At 37.0% G+C, this 27943-nt stretch overlaps 1 protein-coding gene and 1 non-coding gene across 5 annotated transcripts; one reads left to right on the top strand and one right to left on the bottom strand.

The window, feature by feature from the left end:
• Positions 1-984: 984 nt before the first annotated feature.
• LOC112724922 (small nucleolar RNA R71) lies at positions 985-1092 on the bottom strand. Its single transcript, XR_003164061.1, has one exon. It is a non-coding gene; the product is annotated as a small nucleolar RNA R71 (small nucleolar RNA).
• Positions 1093-14022: 12930 nt separating this feature from the next.
• On the top strand, positions 14023-17087 carry LOC112722366 (uncharacterized). 4 transcript variants are annotated; one of them, XM_072207081.1, is made up of 5 exons: positions 14048-14216; positions 14297-14607; positions 14692-14772; positions 16358-16497; positions 16690-17087. In XM_072207081.1, exons 2-5 carry the CDS (start codon positions 14311-14313, stop codon positions 16937-16939), a joined length of 768 nt encoding a protein of 255 aa, XP_072063182.1. In that variant the 5' UTR covers positions 14048-14216; positions 14297-14310; the 3' UTR covers positions 16940-17087. The 4 variants fall into 4 exon arrangements, with proteins under 4 accessions (XP_025629148.1, XP_072063182.1, XP_025629149.1 ...); XM_025773364.3 differs by having other exon boundaries at positions 14079-14216; positions 14689-14772; XM_025773363.3 differs by having other exon boundaries at positions 14023-14607.
• The last annotated feature ends 10856 nt before the right edge of the window (positions 17088-27943 follow it).

The raw sequence follows: 27943 nt of genomic DNA, 5'->3' as shown, positions 1-27943 counted from the left end.
CTTTTCAAAATTTGTTTCAACTAACTAACTAACTTTTTATTTGTTTCTTACCTTTTTCAAAACTACCTAACTAACTCTCTCTCTCTAATTTTCGAAAAAATCTTCCCTCTTTTTCAAAATTTCTTTTTAATTAGACTAATTATTTTATTTTTTATTTGAATTTTCGAAAAACTACTAACCTTTTTCAAAAACTATTTTCGAAAATCACTAACTCTTTTTCAAAAATTATTTTCGAAAATTCTCTCCTCCTCTCATCCCCTTCTATTTATTTATTCATCTACTAACACTTCTCTTCATCTCACATCTCTGCTCCTATCATCACCTTTGTGTTTGGATTCTTCATTCTTCTTCACCCCTATTCCTTTTCTTCTTCTACTAACAATAAGGAACCTTTTTACTGTGACATAGAGGATTCCTCTTCTTTTCTTTTTCTCTCTTCTCTTTCTTATGAGCAGGGACAAAGAAAAAGGCATTCTTGTTGAAGCTGATCCAGAACCTGAAAGGACTCTGAAGAGAAAACTAAGAGAAGCTAAATTACAACAATCCAGAGACAACCTTATTGAAAATTTCGAACAAGTAAAGGAGATGGCAGCCGAACCCAACAACAATAATGCAAGGAGAATGCTTGGTGACTTTACTGCACCTAATTCCAATTTACATGGAAGAAGCATCTCCATTCCTACCATTGGAGCAAACAATTTTGAGCTGAAACCTCAGCTAGTTTCTCTGATGCAGTAGAACTGCAAGTTTCATGGACTTCCATCTGAAGATCCTTTTTAATTCTTAACTGAATTCTTGCAGATCTGTGATACTGTTAAGACTAATGGAGTAGATCCTAAAGTCTACAGGCTCATGCTTTTCCCTTTTGCTGTAAGAGACAAAGCTAGAATATGGTTGGACTCTCAACCCAAAGACAGCCTGAACTCTTGGGATAAGTTGGTCATGGCTTTCTTAGCCAAGTTCTTTCCTCCTCAAAAGATGAGCAAGCTTAGAGCTGATGTTCAAACCTTCAGACAGAAAGAAGGTGAATCCCTCTATGAAGCTTGGGAAAGATACAAGCAGCTGACCAAAAAGTGTCCTTCTGACATGCTTTCAGAATGGACCATCCTGGATATATTCTATGATGGTTTATATGAGCTATCAAAGATGTCATTGGATACTTCTGTAGGTGGATCCATTCACCTAAAGAAAACGCCTGCAGAAGCTCAAGAACTCATTGACATGTTTGCTAATAATCAGTTTATGTACACTTCTGAGAGGAATCCTGTGAGTAATGGGACGCCTATGAAAAAGGGAGTTCTTGAAATTGATACTCTGAATGCCATATTGGTTCAAAACAAAATATTGACTCAGCAAGTCAATATGATCTCTCAGAGTCTGAATGGAATGCAAGCTGCATCCAACAGTACTCAAGAGGCATCTTCTGAAGAAGAAGCTTATGATCCTGATAACCCTGCAATAGTGGTATGCGAAATTGCTACTCAGGTTGTGAATTGTTGTTCGAAATTGATTCCCTGGCAATGGCACCAAAAACGGATGCACAGAACCATAGTCTAAACATATCTTCACAACTTCGCATAACTAACCAGCAAGTGCACTGGGTCGTCCAAGTAATACCTTACGTGAGTAAGGGTCGAATCCCACGGAGATTGTCGGTATGAAGCAAGCTATGGTCACCTTGTAAATCTTAGTCAGGCGGATATAAAGCAGTAATGGGTTTTCGAAAATAAATAATAGAATAGGGATAGAGGTACTTATGTAAATCATTGGTAGGAATTTCAGATAAGCGAATGGAGATGCTCTTCGTTCCTCTGAACCTCTGCTTTCCTGCTATCTTCATCCAATCAGTCTTACTCCTTTCCATGGCTGGCTTTATGTGATACATCAGCATTGTCAATGGCTACTTTCGGTCTTCTCTCAGGAAAATGATCCAAATGCCCTGTCACGGCACGGCTAATCGTCTGGAGGCATCACCCTTGTCAATGGCTTCATCTTATCCTCTCAGTGAAAATGGTCAATGCACCCTGTCACGGCACGGCTATTCATCTGTCGGTTCTCGATCATGCTGGAATAGGATTTACTATCCTTTTGCGTCTGTCACTAACGCCCCGCAATCGCGATTTTGGAGCTCGTCACAGTCATTCATTCATTGAATCCTACTCGGAATACCACAGACAAGGTTTATACTTTCCGGATTCTCTTGAATGCCGCCATCATTCTAGCTTACACCACGAAGATTCTGATTAGGAGATCTAAGAGATACTCATTCAGTCTAAGGTAGAACGGAAGTGGTTGTCAGACACGCGTTCATAGGGAATGATGATGATTGTCACTTTCATCACATTCAGATTGAAGTATGAATGAATATCTTAGAAGCAAAACAAGATGAATTGAATAGAAAACAGTAGTACTTTGCATTAATCTTTGAGGAACAGCAGAGCTCCACACCTTAATCTATGGAGTGTAGAAACTCTACCGTTAAAAATACATAAGTGAAAGTCCAGGCATGGCCGAGAGGCCAGCCCTCAAACGTGATCTAAGATAGCATACAACTGATCAAAGATGTCTAATACAATAGTAAAAGGTCCTATTTATAATAAACTAGCTACTAGGGTTTACAGAAGTAAGTAATTGATGCATAAATCCACTTCCGGGGCCCACTTGGTGTGTGCTTGGGCTGAGCTTGAGTGTTGCACGTGTAGAGGTCCTTCTTGGAGTTGAACGCCAGCTTTTGTGCCAGTTTGGGCGTCCAACTCTGGTTTTGGCTCCTTTTCTGGCGCTGGACGCCAGATTTGGGCAGAAAGCTGGCGTTGAATGCCAATTTACATCATCTATTCTTGGCCAAAGTATGGACTATTATATATTGCTGGAAAGCCCTGGATATCTACTTTCAAACGCAATTGGAAGCGTGCCATTTCGAGTTCTGTAGCTCCAGAAAATCCACTTTGAGTGCAGGGAGGTCAGAATCCAACAGCATCAGCAGTCCTTCTTCAACTTCTGAATCTGATTTCTGTTCAAGTCCCTCAATTTCAGTCAGAAAATACCTGAAATCACAGAAAAACACACAAACTCATAGTAAAGTCCAGAAATGTGAATTTAACATAAAAACTAATGAAAACATCCCTAAAAGTAACTAGATCCTACTAAAAACATACTAAAAACAATGCCAAAAAGCGTATAAATTATCCGCTCATCAAATAGCAGAGGTAAATTACTTAGGTGAACCTTATGGAAACACCTATAATCCATCATGGAGAAATCATCCAAATCTCTCATGGAAGGATCAGCAAAAGCCTCAACAAGGCTTTAATAATGGTGGAAGATACAGGTTTAGCAACAGCAAGCCTTTTCCATCATCCACTCAGCAACAGACAGAGAACTCTGAACAAAATACCTCTAATTTAGCAAACTTAGTCTCTGATCTATCTAAGGCCACTGTGAGTTTCATGAATGAAACAAGGTCCTCCATTAGAAATTTGGAAGCACAAGTGGGCCAGCTGAGTAAAAGGATCACTGAAATCCCTCCTAGTACTCTCCCAAGCAATACAGAAGAAAATCCAAAAGGAGAGTGCAAGGCCATTGAATTAATAACCATGGCCGAACCTGTAAGGGAAGGAGAGGACGTGAATCCCAAGGAGGAAGACCTCCTGGGACGTCCAGTGATCAATAAAGAGTTTCCCTCTGAGGAACCAAAGGAATCTAAGGCTCACCTAGAGACCATAGAGATTCCATTAAACCTCCTTATGCCATTCATGAGCTCTGATGAGTATTCCTCTTCTGAAGAGAATGAGGATGTTACTGAAGAGCAAGTTACCAAGTACCTTGGTGCAATCATGAAGCTGAATGCCAAATTATTTGGTATTGAGACTTGGGAAGATGAACCTCCCTTGTTCACCAATGAACTAAGTGATCTGGATCAACTGACATTGCCTCAGAAGAAACAGGATCCTGGAAAGTTTATAATACCTTGTACCATAGGCACCATGATCTTTAAGGCTCTGTGTGACCTTGGTTCTGGAATAAACCTCATGCCCCTCTCTGTAATAGAGAAACTGGGAATCTATGGGGTGCAAGCTGCTAAAATCTCATTAGAGATGGCAGACAATTCAAGAAAACAGGCTTATGGACAAGTAGAGGACGTGTTAGTAAAGGTTGAAGGCCTTTACATCCCTGCTGATTTCATAGTCCTGGATACTGGAAAGGAAGAGGATGAATCCATCATCCTAGGAAGACCTTTCCTAGCCACAGCAAGAGCTGTGATTGATGTGGACAGAGGAGAATTGATCCTTCAATTAAATGAGGACAACCTTGTGTTTACAACTCAAGGATCTCTCTCTGCATCCATGGAGAGGAAGCATAAAAAGCTTCTCTCAAAGCAGAGTCAAACAAAGCCCCCACAGTCAAACTCTAAGTTTGGTGTTGGGAGGCCACAACCAAACTCTAAGTTTGGTGTCAAACCCCCATATCCAAACTCTAAGTTTGGTGTTGGGAGGTCTCAACAAAGCTCTGCACATCTGTGAGGCTCCATGAGAGCCCACTGTCAAGCTATTGACATTAAAGAAGTGCTTGTTGGGAGGCAACCCAATGTTTGTTTATCTAATTTTATTTTTGTTTTTCATGTTTTCTTAGGTTCATGATCATGTGGAGTCACAAAATAAACGAAAAATTTAGAAACAGAATCAAAAACAGCGGAAGAAAAATCACACCCTGGAGGAAGCACCTGTCTGGCGTTCAACGCCAGAACAGAGCATGGTTCTGGCGCTGAACGCCCAAAATGGGTAGTATCTGGGCGCTGAACGCCCAAAATGGGCAGCATCTGGGCGCTGAACGCCAGAATTGCACCTTGGAGAAGAGCTGGCACTGAACGCCCAGAACAAGCATGGTTCTGGCGTTCAACGCCAGAAATGGGCAACAAATGGGCGTTGAACGCCCAAAATTGGCACCAACCTGGCGCTGAACGCCCAGAGTTGTGTGCAAGGGCATTTTACATGCCTAATTTGGTGCAAGGTTGTAAATCCTTGAACACCTCAGGATCTGTGGACCCCACAGGATCATCTCAGGATCTGTGGACCCCACAGGATCCCCACCTACCTCCACTCACTCTCTTCTCTCTTCTCAATCATCCTCTACTCCTAATAAACACTCTTCCCTATTAACCATTCACCATTCACATCCACCCACTCTTCCCCATAAACCTACCCAATAAACTCCACCTACCTTCAAAATTCAAATCAATTTCCCACCAAAACCCACCCATATGGCCGAACCTTAACCCCCCTCCCTTCCCTATATAAAGCCTTCCATTATTCCTCATTTTCACACAACACAACCCTCTCTTCTCTTCTTGGCCGAAAACACACCTCCCCCTTCTTCTCCATCTTTTCTTCTTCTTATTCATCTAATTCTTTATTTTCTTGCTCGAGGGCGAGCAATATTCTAAGTTTGGTGTGGTAAAAGCATAAGCTTTTTGTTTTTCCATTACCATTGATGGCACCTAAGACCAGAGAATCCTCTAGAAAAGGGAAAGGGAAGACAAAAACTTCCACCTCCGAGTCATGGGAGATGGAAAGATTCATCTCCAAAGCTCATCAAGACCACTTCTATGATATTGTGGCCAAGAAGAAGGTGATCCCCGAGGTCCCTTTCAAAATCAAAAGAAATGAGTATCCGAAAATCCGACATGAAATTCAAAAAAGAGGTTGGGAAGTTCTAACAAATTCCATCCAACAAGTCGGCATCCTAATGGTTCAAGAGTTCTATGCCAATGCATGGATCACCAAGAACCATGATCAAAGTAAGAACCCGGATCCAAAGAACTATGTTACAATGGTTCGGGGGAAATACTTGGATTTTAGTCCGGAAAATGTGAGGTTGGCGTTTAACTTGCCTATGATGTAAGGAGATGAACGCCCCTACACTAGAAGGGTCAACTTTAATCAAAGGTTGGACCAAGTCCTCATGGACATATGTGTGGAAGGAGCTCAATGGAAGATTGACTCCAAAGGCAAGCCGGTTCAACTAAGAAGATTGGACCTCAAGCCTGTGGCTAGAGGATGGTTGGAATTCATCCAACGCTCCATCATCCCCACTAGCAACCGATCTGAAGTTATTGTGGATCAGGCCATCATGATCCATAGCATCATGATTGGAGAAGAAGTAGAGGTTCATGAAGTCATCTCTCTTGAACTCTACAAAATAGCCGAAAAGCCCTCTCCTGGGGCAAGGCTAGCTTTTCCTCATCTTATCTGCCATCTATGTTACTCAGCTGGAGCTTCCATAGAAGGAGACATTCACATTGAGTAAGAGAAGCCCATCACTAAGAAAAAGATGGAGCAAGCAAGAGAGCCCATTCATGGAGCTCAAGAGGCGCAGGAAGCTCATCACCATGAGATCCCAGAGATGCCTCATATGCATTTTCCTCCACAAAACTATTGGGAGCAAATCAACACCTCCCTAGGAGAATTAAGTTCCAACATGGGACAACTAAGGGTGGAACATCAAGAGCACTCCATCATCCTTCATGAAATAAGAGAAGATCAAAAAGCAATGAGGGAGGAGCAACAAAGACAAGAGACATAGAAGAGCTCAAGGACATCATTGGTTCCTCAAGAAGGAAACGCCACCATCACTAAGGTGGACTCATTCCTTGTTCTTACTTTCTCTGTTTTTCGTTTTCTATGTTAAGTGCTTATCCATGTTTGTGTCTTCATTACATGATAATTAGTAGTTAGTAACCATGTCTTAAAAGTTATGAATGTCCTATGAATCCATCACCTCTCCTAAATGAAAAATGTTTTAATTCAAAAGAACAAGAAGTACATGAGTTTTGAATTTATCCTTGAACTTAGTTTAATTATATTGATGTGGTGACAATGCTTCTTGTTTTCTGAATGTATGCTTAAACAGTGCATATGTCTTTTGAAGTTGTTGTTTAAGAATGTTAAATATGTTGGCTCTTGAAAGAATGATGACAAGGAGACATGTTATTTGATAATCTAAAAAATCATAAAAATGGTTCTTGAAGCAAGAAAAAGCAGCAAAGAACAAAGCTTGCAGAAAAAAATAAATAAATAGGCGAAAAAAATAGAAAGAAAAAGCAAGCAGAAAAAGCCAAAAGCTCTTAAAACCAAGAGGCAAGAGCAAAAAGCCAATAACCCTTAAAACCAAAAGGCAAGGGTAAATAAAGAGGATTCCAAGGCTTTGAGCATCAGTGGATAGGAGGGCCTACAGGAATAAAATCCTGGTCTAAGCGGCTAAACCAAGCTGTCCCTAACCATGTGCTTGTGGCGTGTAGGTGTCAAGTGAAAACTTGAGACTGAGCAGTTAAAGTCAAGGTCCAAAGCAAAAAAAAAGAGTGTACTTAAGAACCCTGGACACCTCTAATTGGGGACTTTAGCAAAGCTGAGTCACAATCTGAAAGGGTTCACCCAATTATGTGTCTGTGGCATTTATGTATCCGGTGGTAATACTGGAAAACAAAGTGCTTAGGGCCACGGCCAAGACTCATAAAATAGCTGTGTTCAAGAATCATCATACTAAACTAGGAGAATCAATAACACTATCTGAACTCTGAGTTCCTATAGATGCCAATCATTCTGAACTTCAATGGATAAAGTGAGATGCCAAAACTATTCAAGAGGCAAAAAGCTACAAGTCCCGCTCATCTGATTGGAGCTATGTTTCATTGATAGTTTGGAATTTATAGTATATTCTCTTCTTTTTACCCTATTTGATTTTCAGTTGCTTGGGGACAAGCAACAATTTAAGTTTGGTGTTATGATGAGCGGATAATTTATACGCTTTTTGGCATTGTTTTTAGTATGTTTTTAGTAGGATCTAGTTACTTTTAGGGATGTTTTCATTAGTTTTTATGTTAAATTCACATTTCTGGACTTTACTATGAGTTTGTGTGTTTTTCTGTGATTTCAGGTATTTTCTGGCTGAAATTGAGGGACTTGAGCAAAAATCAGATTCAGAGGTTGAAGAAGGACTGCTGATGCTGTTGGATTCTGACCTCCCTGCACTCAAAATGGATTTTCTGGAGCTAAAGAATTCAAAATGGCGCGCTTCCAATTGCATTGGAAAGTAGACATCCAGGGCTTTCCAGCAATATATAATAGTCCATACTTTGCCCAAGTTTAGACGACGCAAACTGGCGTTCAACGCCAGCTCTCTTCCCAATTCTGGCGTCCAGCGCCAGAAACAAGTTGCAAAGTGGAGTTCAACGCCCAAACTGGCACAAAAGCTGGCGTTCAACTCCAAGAATAACCTCTCCACGTGTAGAATTCAAGCTCAGCACAAGCACACACCAAGTGGGCCCCGGAAGTGGATTTATGCCTCAATTACTTACTTCTGTAAACCCTAGTGACTAGTTTAGTATAAATAGGACTTTTTACTATTGTATTAGACATCCTGAGTTTTATCTTCAGATCATAGTAGTCTTGGTTACTCCGGTTTCCCTCTGGGGCCGAGACCAATGAACTCCATTATCACTTATGTATTTTCAACGGTAGAGCTTCTGCACTCCATAGATTAAGGTGTGGAGCTCTGCTGTTCCTCAAAGATTAATGCAAAGTACTACTGTTTTCTATTCAATTCATCTTATTTTGCTTCTAAGATCTTCATTCGCACTTCAACCTGAATGTGATGAACGTGACAATCATCATCATTCCCTATGAACGCATGCCTGACAACCACTTCCGTTCTACATTAGATTGAATGAGTATCTCTTAGATCTCTTAATCAGAATCTTCGTGGTATAAGCTAGATTGATGGCGGCATTCATGAGAGTCCGGAAAGTCTAAACCTTGTCCGTGGTATTCCGAGTAGGACTCTGGGATTGAATGATTGTGACGAACTCTAAACTCGCGAGTGCTGGACGTAGTGACAGACGCAAAAGGATAGTAAATTCTATTCCAGTATGATCGAGAACCTCCAAGATGATTAGCCATGCAGTGACAGCGCATCGGACCATTTTCACAGAGAGGAATAGGATGCAACCAACGACAAGGGTGATGCCTCCAGACGATTAGCTGTGCTATGACAGAGCATTTGGACCATTTTCCCGAGAGGATTGAAAGTAGCCATTGGCACCGGTGACATCCTTACATAAAGCCAGCCATAGAAAGGAGTGAGACGGATTGGATGAAGACAGCAGGAAAGCAGAGGTTCAGAGGAATGAATGCATCTCCATACGCTTATCTGAAATTCTCACCAATGATTTACATAAGTATTTCTATCCTTATTTTAGTATTAATTTCGAAAACTCCATAACTATTTTATATCCGCCTGACTGAGATTTACAAGGTGACCATAGCTTGCTTCATACCAACAATCTCTGTGGGATCGACCCTTACTCACGTAAGGTTTATTACTTGGACGACCCAGTGCACTTGCTGGTTAGTTATGCGAAGTTGTGAAGATATGTTTAGACCATGGTTCTGTGCATCCGTTTTTGGTGCCATCGCCAGGGAATCAATTTCGAACAATAATTCACAACCTGAGTAACAATTTCGCATACCAGTCATCAACCACAACCAAACCATAGTATTTTCCTCCTAGACTTTGAGTCCTAGTGGAATAAAAAAGATCAATGTGTAGCAACTTCAAAGGTCTTTTAGTTGAGATATCTTCCTTTAACTTGAAAGAATATTTGGTTTGTTTACCCATTTGACAAGTATCACAAGTAATGTCTTTGTCAAATTTAATTTTAGGAAGACCTCTAACTAATTTTTTTTACAAGCTTGGAGATTTAAACCATGCTTGCATGTCCCAATCTCTTATGCCATAAGTATTTTTTAGAATCTATAGAGATAAAGCAAGCTACATTTTAATCTCTAAGTTCCTCTAAAGTGAGAGCATATACATTATCGTACCTTTTTTGTAACAAACAAAATATCACCTAAAATTTTATTTATGATCAAGCATTCAGCCTTTTTGAAGTGAGCTAATATTCCAAATTACACAATTGACTAATACTAAGAAGATTATATTTCAATCCATCAACCAAGAAAATATTGTCTATAAAAGTAGAGAAATTCTTACCCACTTTTCCAATAGCAATAATCTTATCCTTTCCATCATCACCGAAAGTTACAAAACTTTCATCATACTTGTTGATTTTGATGAAGAGCGTAGACTTTCGGTCATATGCTTTGAACATCCACTATCTAGATACCACATGTCTTTTTTCTTCTTGGATGCAAGGTAAATCTGTACAAAACTTCAAGAGATCTTAGGTATCCAAATAAATTTGTATCTTTTGATGTTAATCCACCTTAATTGGCTAAGTGGATTGAAGTCATTTACCACTTTATATACTTTGTTTCCTACTTTTCTTTCAACAATAAAACATTGATAAGATGAATGACCATCTTTTTTGTAATTGTGACAATGATTTTCTTTTGCAGATTTTTTTTATAGTGATTTAAAGTTTGTAATTTTTTGGTTCTTGAAGTTGATGCTTCAGTCTGAACAAGTGATCTTTCAAAAGCTACATCACTTTCATTAAAGTAACCCAAATCAGATTTTTCAAATGAGGGTTTGGTTCTTGAGGTTGATGCCTTGGTCTTAATAAATAATTTTTCAAAAAGTACATCATTTTGGTAACATAATCCAAACTAGATTTTTCAAATAGTGGTTTTTGATTAGCTAGCAATTTGTCTAAGTTGCTGAAATTTTGAGCAAATTGAGCTAAATCATGATTTAAACCTCTAATCACCTTATGTAATCTATCATTTTCTGCAATAAGATCAAGTGAATCATTGACCGAACATTTACCTTTAAACTTTTCAATTTTAGACTTAAAAAATCTGTTTTCTTCAACTAACTCAGAAACACTTTTCGGTTTCCTTCGCCTTTTCTTTTAGAAAATCATTTTCTGTTCTTAAGGCATCATTTTTAGCTGTGCATTTATTATATTTTTCTTAAATATTTTTAACATGAGCAGTTAAGTCATCAATCATCAAATATAATTTTTCATTGGATAAATCAAAATAGTTTACCCCTTCCAATCATACTTGGTTGACCATGAAGCACACTTGAGCATCGTATTCAAATTTTTCTTCATCATCGAAGTCATTCTCAAGATCTTTCCATGATGCTATTAGCACCTGCTTCTTGTCTTTTTTTTTTTGTCCTCCTTCTTGAGTTTAGGATAGTCATACTTGAAGTGACCAACTTCGTTGCAGTGATGGCATATGACCTTGCTGAAATCCCTTTTGTGCTCCTTTGAACTTGAACCTTTGCTCTTTTCTTTGCCTCTCATTAGACTTCTAAACTTCCTAGCAAAAAATACAATTTCATCATCTGAAAAACTATCATTAGAATCATCTTACAATGACTCAACTTTTGATTTTAGGACCACTCCTTTCCTTTTTGTGTCTTGGTTGGTGTGTGTAGTTTCATATGCAAGTAATTTTTCTCTCAACTCATCATATGTTAGTGGACTCAGATTATTGCTCTCGGCTATCATAGTTGCCTTGTTTCCACTCTTTTGTGAGACTTCTAAGTACTTTCTTCAAAAGTATTTGTTTAGTGTGGGTCATTCCTATAGCATCCAAGCTATTTATGATGATCGAGAATATCTCGAACATCTCATCAATGGTTTCTCCTTCCTTCATGGAAAATATTTCATATTATTTTCGCAGCATATCTATCCTAGTTTTTTTTACTTGTTTGGTACCTTCGTGAGTGACTTGGAGTTTATCTCAAATCTCTTTTTCCATCTTGTATCTAGATAGCTTCCAATATTCCTCGAAGATAATAGCACAGTACATCATATTGATGACTTTGGCATTTAACTCCACTTTCTTTTTGTCTTCTTCGTTCCATTCGATTTCTTCTTTTGGAGTCACCACTCCTTCAGCACTTGTCTTGGTTGGAATTTGAGGACCATTTACAATGATCTTTCATATATATAGTCAATGAATTACACAAAGATTCACATCCTTTCCTTCCAGTAGGTGTAGTTCTTGCCATTTAAAAAAGGTGGCCTATTATTGGATGACCCTCAGTGAGCGTGTAAGCTACAGTATTTGCACCCATGTTATTTGTCATTGGATCTTTTTTTCAAGCTGTGAAGCTTAATTCTTGAGACCTAGCTCTTGATACCAATTGAAGGTTCTTTATGGCCTAGAGAAAGGGAGTTGAATCTATGGCCTTCTTTTAAACTTGATCAATTAATCCTCAAACCAAAAAATAAAACTGTGCTTCTATTCAGACTACGAGATTGATTATGCAGGAAACAATTTTATTTTTTCTTATAACGAATGAAAAAAGAAATAGAGCAGGGAGAAAAAAAAAGGCAGCCATGTATCTTGGTTCAGCTACCTTGTGCAATATAGCCTACTGCCTACATTCAGTCTCCACCACAACAGTGACAGAATTTTTACTATCTTTTCACAATTTTACATTCACCAATACCCAAAAATTCAACCTAATTATATCAGGGACATATCAAACTTCTACCTAAGCTTGACTTGGCTAGGTTCACTCCCTAGACTCACAACACACTAAGTGCTCACCCAACTGAGCAAGGGACCCCTCTTAAATACAAGATACAAAACAAAAATACAATCAAAAGAAATATGACATAAATCTTGACTTTTCTCTCCAGGTTACCTCTCTTTGCCTTTTCTCTCAATGACTTTTTCTTTATGCCTCACATATATGGCTTTTTCATTGAAATAAAACATCGAAAGATGAAATATAGAAACTGAATATTCAATGATAAACTATGAAGGAGATGATGTAGAACAGCTCAAAAGCTATAAGCTTGACCCGTTTCTGAGTTCTCAAATGTAGCTTTTCATCTTGACGAAATGCTTTTTTTAGTGTAGGTGCAATGCTTCCAAGACTTCAAACTTTGAGTTGTGAGAATTCTCTGAAATCAGAATTTAGGTTCTCTCTCCTCGAGCAAACTGAAGTTGATTTTTCCTTTTTATATGGAGTAAGGTTGCCAAGGCTAGGGTTTATTGAACTGAGTCAACACATTGAACCTTGAACCGACTGAAGTCTTTTCCTTTTTTTTCATAAATCAGATCAGAAAATCAGGGATTAAGATCAGAGTTAAACAGCGCAGAAGAGAGATGAGCAGCAGCAGCTTCATTGATTTGGGTTCCTCAATGAGTTTGCTAAATCCAAACCTTTAATCTTGTGTTTTGACCCCAAATTTAAATGTCAACCATTGATTTGCACCAAAAGAAAGTAGCCTCCACTTTCTTCTTGTTACTCGAAATGCATGTGCAGAGAGAAGATGAATTCAACAAGTAATTAACTTGCATGATAATGAAAACCTTTTACCTTTTTCTTCTGATTATACTTGATTTAAGCATTTTGATTTTGCCTCCATTAATTTGACATTACCTCTAAAATTTTTCTTTTTCTTCTTTCTTCTTCGATGTTTGATCGAAAGATAAACTCCCTATTTTTTCTCTGTACTTTACCCGAATTAATAAAGTTTTACCAAACAACAAGATTTTTTTCCTTTTTCATGAAGGCAATGTGTTGGACTATGAGTTTGGTCCAAGTAGCTATGATTCAAACACTTGATTTTTTTATAGTTTAGGCTACACAAATGATTTTTGGGCCTGCTACACTAATATAGGGATCAAACACAAATGGAACTTTTAACCCAACCAAATATAATGTTTGTCATAATTTATTTTATTAATTGGTTATTTTTAAAAAAATTTAATATTATATGTTTATCTAATATAATTTTAATTTTATAAACACTAAATGGTACAATATTGGATATTATAATATTTGAGAGTATTATTTTTTACTTTAATTTTTTTAATTAAGAAACAAAACATTAGTTAGGTATCCTTATTTTAAAAATTAAATAGCAAAAAAAAAAATGAATTTAATTAGTATTTATCAATTTTACAATCGTAACAAATTTTATAATCAGAAACCTGAAAATATATTTTAAATAATTGCTTGTTGAATTATTCTTTCATTTAAAAGAAAAAAGTACATTAGAAAGAATTAAAAAAATTGAAAAATGTGTGATAATAACTGAGTTGTTGACAATCTTTCTTTTAATTTATACATGAACTAATTTCTATTTTTGGATAATGTGGTGGTTCACAAAAAAACACTTGGAGTAACTAATATCATTTTTTGCCTTACATGGAAGTAGAAACTAAATTTCCAAGCAACTGAAACCGGTTATAACAACAGTAAACAATCCAACATTTGAACAAGCTTATGTATGTACCTAACTAACATCGAGATCTAAATAGATCTGTTTAATTTTCTAATTTTGTTCTTGTTGTTGTTGAGATGCCAGGCCCTGGTGCTCACATGATGTATGCCATGGGTTCTGGCTTGGCTCTAACCACTGTCTCCAATGGAAGATTCAGCCCTCACCACACACTCACATACACCATCAACGCCTTCTTCGGACCGGACATCGGTTCTTTCTCGGAGTGGCTTGGGTCACTTTTTGGTGGACCTGCTGATGCTGCTGGATCTGCCATGGCCACTCTCATCCACCATCCTTTGTTCTATGTTGTTATATTGGGACTCCCTCTTTGTGTTCTCTACTCCAGGGTGTCATCTTATCTTGTTCACAATCACCTTCTTGATTCTGTTTCAAGGGTCAGTCACTCTCTAGTTCTACCAAGTGATGAGGTGAATAGTGATTTGAGTTTATGATGATGTTAATTTGTTACTTTGTAGCAGGTTCCCCTCACAAGGATGCAATGCTTTTTGTTGATTTCAGCTGCCTCTTTCACCCACTTCTTCCTAGATCATCTCTTTGAGGTAATTATTCTTTTCTCTAAACATCATTAATTATTAGCTATTTCAGTTTCTACTTTTATTTAATTTAATTGTCCATATTTTAATGTTTGGGAGACAAAAAAATCAGCCCAAGCAACTCAAACTTATCTTATTAGCGTTTATTAATTGTCGCTAAAAAAAGTAAATTTGAACTGTTTGAACTAATTTTTTATTATTTTCCTAACATTACCGATATAACTTAACCTTTTTAAAAGAGATAGTTGTACGAAAATCTCGACCCAAAGCTTTGGCTTAGGCTTCGGAGGTATAAAGCCTGTCATATATAGCAGGAATTGCTTTATTTCTGGGTTGAATACCATTGTCACTCAACTTTGGCCTATTCTTTAGTTCACTCTCCTCCACCCGAAAAGATGTCTCTAACTACTTAGATCCTTGACAGCTACATAAAGCGATTAATGTAGGAATTTTATTGAAATGAGAACATATGCATAGCTATATATTAAGAAAAACATATATTCTCTCTCTACTTGAATCAAAATCACATTACAAGCCAAGGATATATAATAAGAAAGTGAGTCTAATACTTGGTACAACCCCCTTAAAAAAAATTATACAGAAACAATACTATATCAAAATTGCGTAATTATTTAATCTCTACATATATGAAAGAGACATATGCTAAATTGATCATGCATCTTGTACCAAGTAGAAGCAAGATGTGTCTAATGCAGTCCACTTCACGTGGAGTTGATAGTCGAGAGCTATTAGATGAAAATTTAGTCAAATCAGTCAAATCATCTAACGGCTCTCAGTTATTAACTTCACATGAAGTCGACTGCACCTGAGTTTTCACCTTATGTTAAAGGATGTCATAACATTACAAGCATCTACTCTTCTACTATTTCATTTAGTGTTTCCAACAGCATGCTTAGAAATATTTCAAGACACTAGTCATCAGTGTACATGATGATGGCCAAAAGTGACTGAGAAATTGAACCACTTTGGAAAGTTAAAAGGAAATGGTGACATAATCGATTGTTATAATGCATATTATTAATTAATAGATATACGGATTTAATATCAAATATTTACAACACCAAATAAAACTGTAAAAGATAACTATATACATATCTCTAAAGATCATGATTCTAAGTGGTTAAAGAAAAATATTTGTACGAAGGTTGGTATTCGAAAACACATGTCCTGTCTAATTTTTTTCAGAGGTGATATGTGATTAATCTGTTAGCTGTCAAAAAAAATTAGATGATAGTATAAATCTTTTCCTTATAATATGTATATATAGCAATTAGGTCTTAACCATTAAAACTCAAATCATAAGAATCCTACACGATTATTTTATCTGATTATGTACATTTATCATTAGGCTCCAAAGCCAAATGATACATTGATATCTAAAACTCAAAATAGATCACTCAATTATTTCATGAGCTTACAAGCATATAAAATTATTTGACAATGATAAAAACCAGCAATCAATAATAGAAGCCCACCATGAAAAATTCAAACATTAATTACTCTTTATGCCCCTTGGTGATTGAGATTGAACAAATATTATTATATTAATTATCTTCAAAATCATATATAGGAAAATGGGAAAACAACAACCTATACTTGGATTTTGAGCACTGGCTGGTGGGAAAGTAGGGCACCAAACTACCCAGATGCAGTTATTGTAGTCTCCATCTTATGTGCTTCCTTAATTGGCGGCTTTTTCTACCTCAACAGGTTCTCACTTTTGCAACTTTCCTTTGTACCATTACGGTTTCTTTTAGTTAGAATAAGAAACAGAATAATTTTTAACCGTCACTCTAAAAACATTTATATATCTCCATCTTTGTTTTTTATTGTCTTAACTTCCAAAATTTGCTTAAATAGCATGGTCTTAACATATATTATCCGTATTCAATTGCCAAGCAGAGCAAATGCCACAAACTCCATAAAGAACAAGTCATACCAATCAATGCTACTTATCCTGTCAGTAGCTTCCTTGTACTGCCTATGGTGTGCAATCCAGATATACTGTATCAGTCCTCGTCGGCCGGCCGTTGGCGAAGAGGCTGATCTCGGTGTTCTTGTGTTCTTAGCTGTATATTTCTTTCTGCCTTATGCTTTGTGTATCATGTCAATGCACCCAAAAGAGCTTGACTCTAATCAAATTCCACTTTAATAGTTTCTACTGCTCTCATTGCAAGAGAACCGGTGAAGCATAAATTTCTTGTCAATGATAGAATCAGGGTATTTTGACCTGGGTTATTTCATTGCTTGTATAAATGTAATTGTAAACTGTTTCAAATAAAGCTTTTTGTCTTGACAAATATATGTATATGAAATTTTGGCTGAACTTATATGAAGGGAAAATTCAGGTTGTCCTTGCTGTAGAATAACTCCTATGGTCATTCAATTTGTTAAAACTTGATTCTTAACTCTCAATGTTTGTATCATCTCTTTATACTTACAATAATCAAGTTTAGTGAAGGGTAAAGAGTATAACAGGTCATTACTTTCTCCTTGTATTAGGGTAAATAATTCTGTGGCAAACTTTTCTTCACCCAGAGGTCCAAAACTATGATGAAAAACAATATAAATAACAAATGCTAAGAGAAAAAATTCAACAACAACAATAAAGCCTATCCCACTAAATAGGATTGACAACATGGATCAAACAAACGTTGCAGCGTGGATCTGTTTTTACAAAAGGCAAAAATAGAAGAGAATATATAAGGACACTACTAGGAAGATTTTGAGAAGGAACGAAGTGAGAGAACATAAGATGAGGAGATACCACATCTAACTCAAAACTTTATGGTAGTAAATTAATGGGGGTCTCGTCTTATAAACTCCTCACTCTTCTTTACTTTCTTCTATGTGCGACTAATTTCATATACTACTTCTCACACTTGCAGCATTAACAATTTTTAGCCATTGGTTGGAAAGCATCCAAAATAATGACATCCTAAGTCCCTACGGAACTGAATTGATGAATGCAATGCCTACATAAAATTTTGGTGTATATATGATTATGATGTTTGCTTGCATTACAAGTTAGTAAAAGAAAAACAGCTTAAAGTTTTTACCATCGTTGATATGAAGATGCATCCGGGGATCCTCGTTGGTATGCAAATTCATCGTTCTCCGTCAGTTGAATTTCTCCATCAAGAATAGCAACCTTAGCATGTCTCCATGACTGCACACAAAATCTCTTCTTTATTTTTCTTTAATCAACATGTAATGACATTTATGACTATGTTACATGTGTAGAAGAACAGAGAAATAGGCAATACATACAAGTACCTAATACGAAATCCTTTGATATTCTGCTTCAAAAATATTAGGAATATATTAAAAATAAACTATTAAATTAATTATCATGTATTTTTGTTATTATAATTATCTTTTTAATTATTTCTATAATTAAGGTCTTTTATTTAGAGAAAAAATATGTAAAAATAGCATGCCACCTCACGTTAAAGAATTTAAGTTAAAAACTCTTTTTTAGGAAAATGGATCCTCTCCAATTTTTTTAACACTTGACAGAATCCAGTGTGATCTCTCAACTTTAATTCTATAAGTGGGACTAAAAATAAATGAGAGAGAGAATAATGAATGGTTAGATTAGACACTGCACACCATCCAGTTTTTTTCACTGGAGATGATCAACTCCCCTTTTGTAGCATGTTAAACAAAAATAAATAAATAAATGAAAAAAGATATAGTCTTCGTAAATTCTTGCTTTCTTATCACTTTTTTTGGGAAATGAATCCTCTCAACTTTTTTAACAATTGAGAGAGTAAAGTGTGATCTCTTACCATTAATTTTATAAGTGGGACTAAGAATAAATATAAGAGAGAGTAATAAAGGATGAGACCTACTACACATACAAGTCTTTTTGACATACAAGTTTATACAAGTTAATCTTAATTGAATAAAATCCACTTGTATAATGCAAGGAAGGAGAGGAAGAATTTTGAATTATATAGAACTTATCAATACACATACATAAAAAATTCTTAAACAATACAATATAAATGACTTGTATGAACTTGTATGTGTAAATGACTTGTATGTAGAGAATAATCCATAAAAGATTAGAGATTACATTTTATACTCTCAATTTTTTTAAACAATTGAGAGGATTCATTCCGCTCTTTTTGCCTAAAAAAAAAATCAAAGGTTTTTTTTTAAGGTATTTTTTCGGAACTTCTTTCTCCCACCTTTTCGGATTAGCATAAAAATATTTTAGTTTGGTTATTGTTTGGGCGATCAGCCTATAGGACAGACATTTTCCTTAAAAAATATATGACCCAATCTTCAACATTTAAAAAATAAATAAATTATATTTTTATTTTTAATTATGATTTTTTTTTTAAATATCTCTAACATATAACTATATTTAATTTTATTTTTAATATTTTTAATTTATGTCAAAATTATTCTTAGAAGTTAACTCCATATAAAATGTTAGGGATAAAATTAAAAACTTCTAAGAATAATTTTGACACAAATAAAAAATGTTAATGACAAAACTGAATAAAATTAAATGTTATGGATATTTTTAAAAAGAGTAAAATTACACATCCAAATCTTTTTATAAACTAAGTTCAACTAAGTTAAACAATAATACTTAGAATAATACTAATTATAACTGAATTTTATTATATTAGACTAATTTGATTAAATTTGGTTAACAAAAAAATTTGAATATGTAGCATTATTCTTTTAAAAAAACTCCAAATATTAAGGATAAAAAATATAATTTACCCATTCAAAAAAGTTTACTTTTTATTTCCGGAAAGAGTATGTATTATTCTCTCTTTACTTTTTGGTTTTGGTCAATATAATCTTATAATTAATTTTTTTAATAGAATTTTTCATAATAAAATTTCATATCTAGTTCTTACTGTCACGGTCTTGGACACATTCCAACGCTACCGTGCCGGCACTCAGATTTACTCAACCTCTTGAGCTAAGACCAAGTCAGCCTAACCCTCAATACTTAGCAAGAAAGCTAAGAATACAAGAGAACACAAGAGAAAGGAAGCTTTGGTGGAAAGAACACTTTATTACTCAAGTGTGATTACAAATGATTCACACACACCCAAACTCTAACTCTCACCCCTATTTATAGCCATCCACCTCCTCAATGGATGGTTAGGATTAAATCTAATTAACGGTCCAGATTAATCATCCAGAACCTTCTTTAAAAATATCTATCCTACCACAAATCTCTAAATGTTTCTAGATTATTCCAAACTACTCTTTATACTTCTATATACATCTACACTCTTCTAGAATACTCTATGACCTTCTAGAGTCTTCTAGAACCTTCTAGGGTATTCCGGGACCTTCTAGGACATTCTAGAACGTTCCGAAACCATCTAGAATATTCTCAAACACTCCAGAAAACTATACAAACACTGTTAAATCTAACCTTCTAAAATTTACCGTGACATTCTCCCCCACCTAATGCGCAGACATCCTCGTCGCATTCTGTTCATGATAGCGCTCTAGGTGTTCTTGGAATTGCCACAGATCTTCGCGAGTTTCCCCTCGGACTTCGGTAAGGCAGAGATGAAATCTAGAGAGACACTTTCCCTCGGTCGCTCTGATGGAGGCAGAGGTTCCAACAACTCACTTGGTGTCTTGTTTTCAATCTTATCTTGTTGGCACACAAGACAAGTCTTCACATAGCTCTCCACTTCATCTCTCATTTGAGGCCAATAATAAGAAGATTCAATGAGTGCCAAGGTCCTTCGCTGACCTTGGTGACCAGCCCACTTGGTGTCGTGGCATTCCTTCACTAATTTTCTTCTTAGATTTTCCCATTTAGGGACGTATAGTCTTCTCCTTTTAGTGTAGAGAAGGTCGTTTTCTAACCAAAATCTTTTGGTCTTACCTTCTCTAGCCAACTCCACCAACTTCTTGGCTAATGGATCGTGATGCAACCCTTCCTTGATGATATGCATAATATCTCCTTCAACCATAGAAATGGCCGCTAACTCAGCCTTGCGACTCAGCGCATCTGCTACCACATTAGTCTTGCCTGACTTGTATTCGAATTCGAAATCAAACTCAGCCAAGAAGTCTTGCCACCTAGCTTGTTTGGGGCTTAACTTCTTTTGAGTTTGGAAGTAGCTTGTAGCCACATTGTCTGTCTTGACGATGAAGTGTGAACCAAGCAAGTAGTGACGCCAAGTTCTCAGACAATGCACCACTGCGGTCATCTCCTTCTCTTGGACAGTGTATCGCCTCTCTGTATCATTCAACTTGCGACTCTCAAAGGCAATAGGATGTCCTTCTTGCATCAGAACTCCTCCAATAGCATAGTCAGAAGCATCAGTGTGGACTTCAAACACCTTTGAGTAGTCGGGTAGTGCTAGTACTGGTCCTTTTGTGATAGCAGCCTTCAACTCATCAAAAGCCTTTTGACACTCCTTTGACCATTCCCAAGAGTGGTTCTTCTTGAGAAGATCAGTTAATGGTGCAGCCTTGGCGGAGTATCCCTTGATAAACCTCCGATAGTAATTAGCCAACCCAAGGAATGACCTCAATTCAGATACCTTGTTTGGAGGTTCCCACTCTTTGATAGCCTTCACTTTTCCTTGATCCATGCAGAGAGTTCCATCTTTAATGATGTGTCCCAAGAAGTGGACTTCGTCCCTTGCAAAGGAACACTTTTCCTTCTTCACATATAGGTTATTCTCTCGCAAGATCTTGAACACGGTTCGTAAGTGTTCTACATGTTCCTCCAAAGTATTGCTATAGACAACAATGTCATCCAAGTAGACCACTACAAACCGATCAAGGTAAGGTCAAAAAATCTAGTTCATCAAGGTACAGAAGGTCGCAGGAGCATTGGTCAAGCCAAAAGGCATCACCAACCACTCATACGATCCATACCTCGTGACACACGTGGTCTTAGGTTCATCACCATCGGCAATTCTCACTTGGTGATATCCTGACCTCAAATCTAGCTTTGAGAACCACTTAGCTCTACCAAGTTAATCAAACAAATCGGCTATCAAAGGAATGGGGTATTTGTTCTTGATGATTACCTTGTTAAGTGCTCGATAGTCGATGGATAGTCTCAATGAACCATCATGCTTCTTTTGGAACAAGTCTGGTGCGCCATAAGGTGCCTTCGATGGACGGATGAACCCAGCATCTAGCAAATCCTTGAGTTGCTTCTTCAACTCATCGAGTTCTGGCGGTGCCATCCTATAAGGTATTGAGGCGGGCGGCTTTGCTCCTAACTCCAATTCAATCTTGTGGTCCACCTTCCTCCTAGGTGGTAGTTGTTTTGGCAACTCGGGAGACATCACATCCTTATTTTCTTCAAGGACTTCCTTGATTTTGGGAGGAACGTCTTCTCTTTTGGATGTTGACTCCTCTTGTAATAGAGCCAAATATATAGTCTCTCCCTTCTTGAACCCTTTCTTGAGTTGCATGACAGACAGTATCGGTGGTCCGCCAACTTTAGAGACTGTAGGGACCATGCATGGAGACCCTTTCTCCATGACGCATACTACGTCGTAGTATGTCATAGGTATTATATTTGCTTTCCTTTGCAAATCGAGTCCGATGACTATTTTAAAATCGTCCATGGGTGCTACTGAGAAATCCACAAGGCCCTTCCAAGAACCAAGAGTCATCTCAACCCCTTTTGCTACTCCCTTAAGGGGTTCACCCTTGGTATTCACGGGTTTGAACCAGCCATTCTTTTCGGTGATCTTCAACCCAAGCCTCTTTGCTTCATCAGGCGTGATGAAGTTGTGTGTAGCACCAGTGTCGATCATAGTCATGACGGGTTTTTCATTGATAAAGGCTTTGACATACATCAAGCCTTTCTTTTCTGTAGTGCTTGCCTCTTTGCCCTTCACAACATTCATGTGTTGGATAGATCCAACACACTCAGTTACTTGAGTTTGAGTTTCTCGTTCCTCGGTGATAGATGCCAAAGTTCCTAGCTTGGGACAATCCTTCATTTGGTGTGGTCCCTTGCACACGAAGCATCCTCCTTTGGGCACGAAAGCCTTTTTCTTTTCTTCGTACTCTTTCTTTGAAGAGTATTTTCCTTCCTTCTTGGTTGAGAAACTCTTTCCCTTGTCTCCCTGATAAACCACTATTTCATGGTTTATCTTATGCTCAATTGAGTGGTTTTTATCAACTATTTACCCACTTATTTATACTATTTGCATGGTTTTACATTTGCCTTCCTAATTATGTGCTTTGATTGAAAACATGCTTCTTTGGCCTTAAGTTCCCTATGTTTAATCCTATCTTATTACCATTAGATGTCTTGATATGTGTGTTAAGTGATTTCAGAATTTATAGGGCAGGAATGGCTCAGAGGATGGAAAGGAAGTATGCAAAAGTGGAAGGAATATAAGAAGTTGGAGAAATTGCTAAGCTGTCCAGCCTGACTTCTTTGCACTCAAACAGCTATAACTTTAGCTACAGAGGTCCAAACGATGCGGTTCTAGTTGCGTTGGAAAGCTAACGTTCGGGGCTTTAATTTGATATATAATATGCCATAGTTGCCATGACGCTAGGTGACGCGGTCACGTGATCCACGTGGACGCGTCGCAGTGGCGAAAAACCAGCGTGGTAGATTTCTTCTCCAGCGATTTCTGGGCTGTTTTCGACCCAGTTTGCGGCCCAAAAAACACAGATTAGAGGCTATAAAGTGGGGGAATGCATCCATACACATAAAAGCTTTCACATTCACAATTTTAGGAGTAGATGTAGTTCTTAGAGAGAGAGGTTCTCTCCTCTCTCTTAGGATTTAGTTTTATGATTTAGGATTATTTCTTCTTCATCACAGGTTCAATGTTCCTTTTATTTATTTTTCTAATTTAATTTATGAACTCTTCCATGTTACATTTGATATCTTTATTAGTGCTAATTGAGGTATTTCAGATTTATGATTGTTCTCTCTTTTATTTATGATATAAATAATTTGAATTTTTCCCTTTTGGCTTTGGTTGAGTCATTGGAGACACTTGAGTTATCAAACTCATTGTTGATTGAAAATTGGAATTCTTCAAGAATTAATTCGGGTTCCAATAACTCTAACTTTTCCCAAGGAAAGACTAGGACTTGAGGAATTAGAATTAATTCATCCACTTAACTTACCTTCATAATTAGAGGTTAACAAAGTGGGGGAAAAATCCAATTCTCATTACAATTGATAAGGATAACCAAGATAGGACTTCCAGTTTTCATACCTTGCCAAGAGTTTTATTATCTATTTAATTTAATACAATTTACTTTCTTGCCATTTACTATTCTCGCTTTTTATCTTATACATTAAAAACCCTAATTTACAAACTCATAATCAATAATAAGAACACCTCCCTGCAATTCCTTGAGAAGACGACCCGAGGTTTAAATACTTCGGTTATCAATTTATTTAGGGGTTTGTTACTTGTGACAACCAAAACGTTTGTACGAAGGGATTTCTGTTGGTTTAGAAACTATATCTACAACGCAACTATTTTTATAAATTCTTTACTAGCAAAAATCCTAACGTCAAAATGGCGCCGTTGCCGGGGAATTGCAAACGTGTGCCTTATTATTGGTTATTGTAAATATTTGCTTTTTGCTTGTTTATTTGTTTTTATTTTTGTTTTTATTTTTGCTTTTTCATAAATTAAGAGGTTATTGGTTTTTTGTTTAGTTATAAAAAATTTTTTCTTTCAAAAATTTGTTCTTGGTGTTCATCTTGATCTTCAAGTTGTTCTTCGTGTTCGTCTTGACCTTCAAGTTGTTCTTAGTTGTTTTCTTCATTTTGATCTAAAAATTTTTAGTTTGGTATCATTTTATTGTTTTTCTCTTTTCTCATTAAATTCAAAATTTAAAACTCAAATTTCAAATTTCAATTTTTAATTTTCAAAATTCAAATTTCAAAATTTAAAATTCAAATCTCAAATTTCAAAATTTAAAATTTCAAAATTTAAATTTCAAAATTTAAATCTTTTTTAAAAAAATCATATCTTTTTCAAAATCTTATCTTATTTCAAAATTCAAATTTCAAAAATTTCAAATTTCAGATTTCAAAATTTAATTTTCAAATTTCAATAACCTTTTAATTTTAATTTGTTTTTATTTTCGTTTTTTTGAATTTTTATTTGCTACTATGAACTTTCACCCCATCGCTATGAGTCTGGTTATAATTATATTGCAGGAAGAGAAAATTACAATGAGAACAGGCATCAAGGTTGGAACAATCAAAGATGGGAGGAGCCACAAGGATTTGATCAACCCTCTTGGAGACAACCACCTCCAATGGACTATCAACAACCACCACCATATGCCTATGAACCCTTTCCTCAACATGACATTGGACCACCATACTCACAAGTCCCTTTCCACCATTCACCTCCATATGACCCTAACCCACATCCACCATACCAACCACCCTATGAACCAAATGAACCATACATAGATCCACCCCAACCTCCATTGGATAACAATACACTCATCTCTAACATCATTGGTCTCACCTCTACACTCCAAAATCTTATATCCCGCATGAACCAACCCTCTACCTCCAATATTCAACCCTCAAACTCTAGTGCACTTCCTTTTCAACCACATAATGATCTTTTCATCCCATCACCACCCTCCATGGAAGAGCACCCACATCCATCAATCCAAGAGCAAGATGATCCCAATTATGCTATTGATATGGAACAGGAAAGAAGGAATCATCTTCGCGAAATACTTCATAAGGAGCTAGAGGAGGCCCTACGGGTAAAGGTAGGAGAGACCCTTGAAGGTGAAAGAGTAGTTGAAAGGAGTTGTCATGGAAAGAAAATCATCGAGGATGAGTACGATTTTATACTTAAACAACTGGACAAAGCAGCAATTATTAAAAAGGAAGAAGTGGTTGCAGACTTAAGAGATGCTGTACCTCCATTGGAAAGTCCAGTCACAGAGCCTCCTTCCATGCCCTTGGTGAGCAATGAAAAAGAGATTGAATTGGAAGAAAGCTACCAAGAGGAAGAGGTTAATATTGAAGAAACTTGCAAAGAGGTGGAAGTTATCAGAGAGGAGCACAAGGGAGTGGAGCTTGCAAATTTGTTAGAAATACCTCCCCCTAAGTTGCCATCATCCTTCACAACATTCAAGTGGGTAAAATTCATATCCCTTAGCTTTCTAATTCCACTTGAATATGGGCTGCTGGAGACGGATGGTCAACTTAGAGCTCTTTGTGGCATAAAGAGTAAGAGGAAGATGGTCAGTGGTAAGAATTGTTCTGCAAGGTTCATTATGGTTGGAAGCTTTAAACGCAAAGGTTGGTGTATAGTTCAACTGAGTGGGTCTAGAAAGTTGTTTGGCCGCTTTAGTGAGAATTCAGATTGCTTACTACCCGGTTGGAACACTAATGATCAACAAGAAGACGGGTGCAATAGCAAGGTTTGGGATCCTGGAATCTGTTCTGACATCCAACACCCCGGGAGCCTAAGAATCTGTTTGAAGCGGCTCAAAGGCTTTACGTGCCTAGTTTGGGATCCCGGAGGCTACTGGAATTACAAACATTGGTGGAGATTCCTGGATGAGTTCAAGCACAAGCCACCATAACGGGGAGCTCTTCAAATGTCCAACTTAAGGACTCTAACTAAAAGTGATAGGTGGGAGACAACCCACCATGGTATGATCGTTCCTTTTTTCATTTTTATTTAGTTTTATTTGTTTTCGAGTTTTATTTTATTTTATTATATTGAACCTGGAGTTTTGCATCACATTCATATTAACACTGCATTCTGCATTTTTTTCAGATTTAAAAAAAAAAAAAAGCACGCATGCGACGTGGCAGCGTCGCTGACGCGTCCGCGTCACCAGTGCAATGGGAAGAAAAGAAAACGAACAGAAAGTCACGCGAGAGAATGGCTGGAGGTGCACCTTTAGCATAATTTGACCCCACGCAACCGCGTCGCTGACACGTCCGCGTCATGTGGGAAAAGGGCCTCCCACGCGTCCGCGTCACTCACGCGGCCGCGTGACCTGAAAATCGACGTAAAAGAGGGTGCATGGCCGAAAGATGAGCTGGAGTGATGCTGGACTGGCGCTAGACGCACAGACCTTACCACGCGAACGCGTGCCCCACGCGTCCGCGTCATATCCCAATATTGGTCAACCACGCGATCGCGTCCCCCACGCGACCGCGTCACCCTAAAATTTGGCAATATGAGCTTCAAACAGAAAGTTACGCGACCGTGCGGCTGCCCTCGCGCTAATGGCACAGATCGATCCACGCAACCGCGTGGATGACGCGTCCGCGTCATTTCATAGAAGCGCTATCCGCGCGACCGCGTCACTCACGCGTCCGCATCACAAGCAGCGCACAGAATATCCAGATCAGTCAATTTTCTTATCTTTTCTTCTCTAATCCTAATTTTTCTATCTTTTCTTATTCTTTCTTCTTTCTTTCTTACTTTATTTCTTTCACTTCTCATTCCTTTTCACCTTCATTCTATTCTATTTAATTTAATTGCATATTTTCATTCATTGTATTTTTTTTATTTTGTGCATATTTTTATTCTCTTTTCTAAATTTGTTATTTTTATATTGGTGTTAAAAATTTAATTGGGTAATTATTTTCTTGTGAGTTATTATGAAATTGTTTGACAAATTATATATTATTTTTTAAAGGGTTGCTTGTATGTTCAATTTAATACTTTCAATAGCTTATTTACCATGCATGCTCTGTGTTTGTGAAAAAGCTCATATGGCATTATGTATTTTTCTAGATTATTCCATTCTACTATTTTGATGTCTGTTTTTCACAAATTCCCTTTTTATATTTTATTAAATTAATATAATTGTTCTTACAAATAGGTTGTTAGTATGAAAGACTTGGTAATTTAAATTGGACATTAAATGCTTGATCTATGCTACTCGTGCCTTTGCCTGCATGCCAATAAACACCTTGCATTTAATTGTCTTCATATGCACTGCTATATTCCTGTTTATGATTTTTCACATGTAGTCATGACCATGTGTCAACATCATTTATCTTTTAATGTGCATTAATTACCACCTTTCCTATTCTCTTCCTTGCTCTATCCCTTTGAATTCAAGTTACTTTCTTTTTCCCTTTTCAGGATGGCCACCAAGAAGGGTAAAGAGAAAGCTACTCCCAAATCAATAGCAAGGAAAGGAATAGTAA

This window comes from Arachis hypogaea, chromosome 11, assembly GCF_003086295.3.
Source record: "Arachis hypogaea cultivar Tifrunner chromosome 11, arahy.Tifrunner.gnm2.J5K5, whole genome shotgun sequence".
NCBI classification, from domain to species: Eukaryota; Viridiplantae; Streptophyta; class Magnoliopsida; order Fabales; family Fabaceae; genus Arachis; species Arachis hypogaea.
Note: the sequence above shows the minus strand (reverse complement) of the source record. Positions and strands in the feature narration are given on the sequence as shown.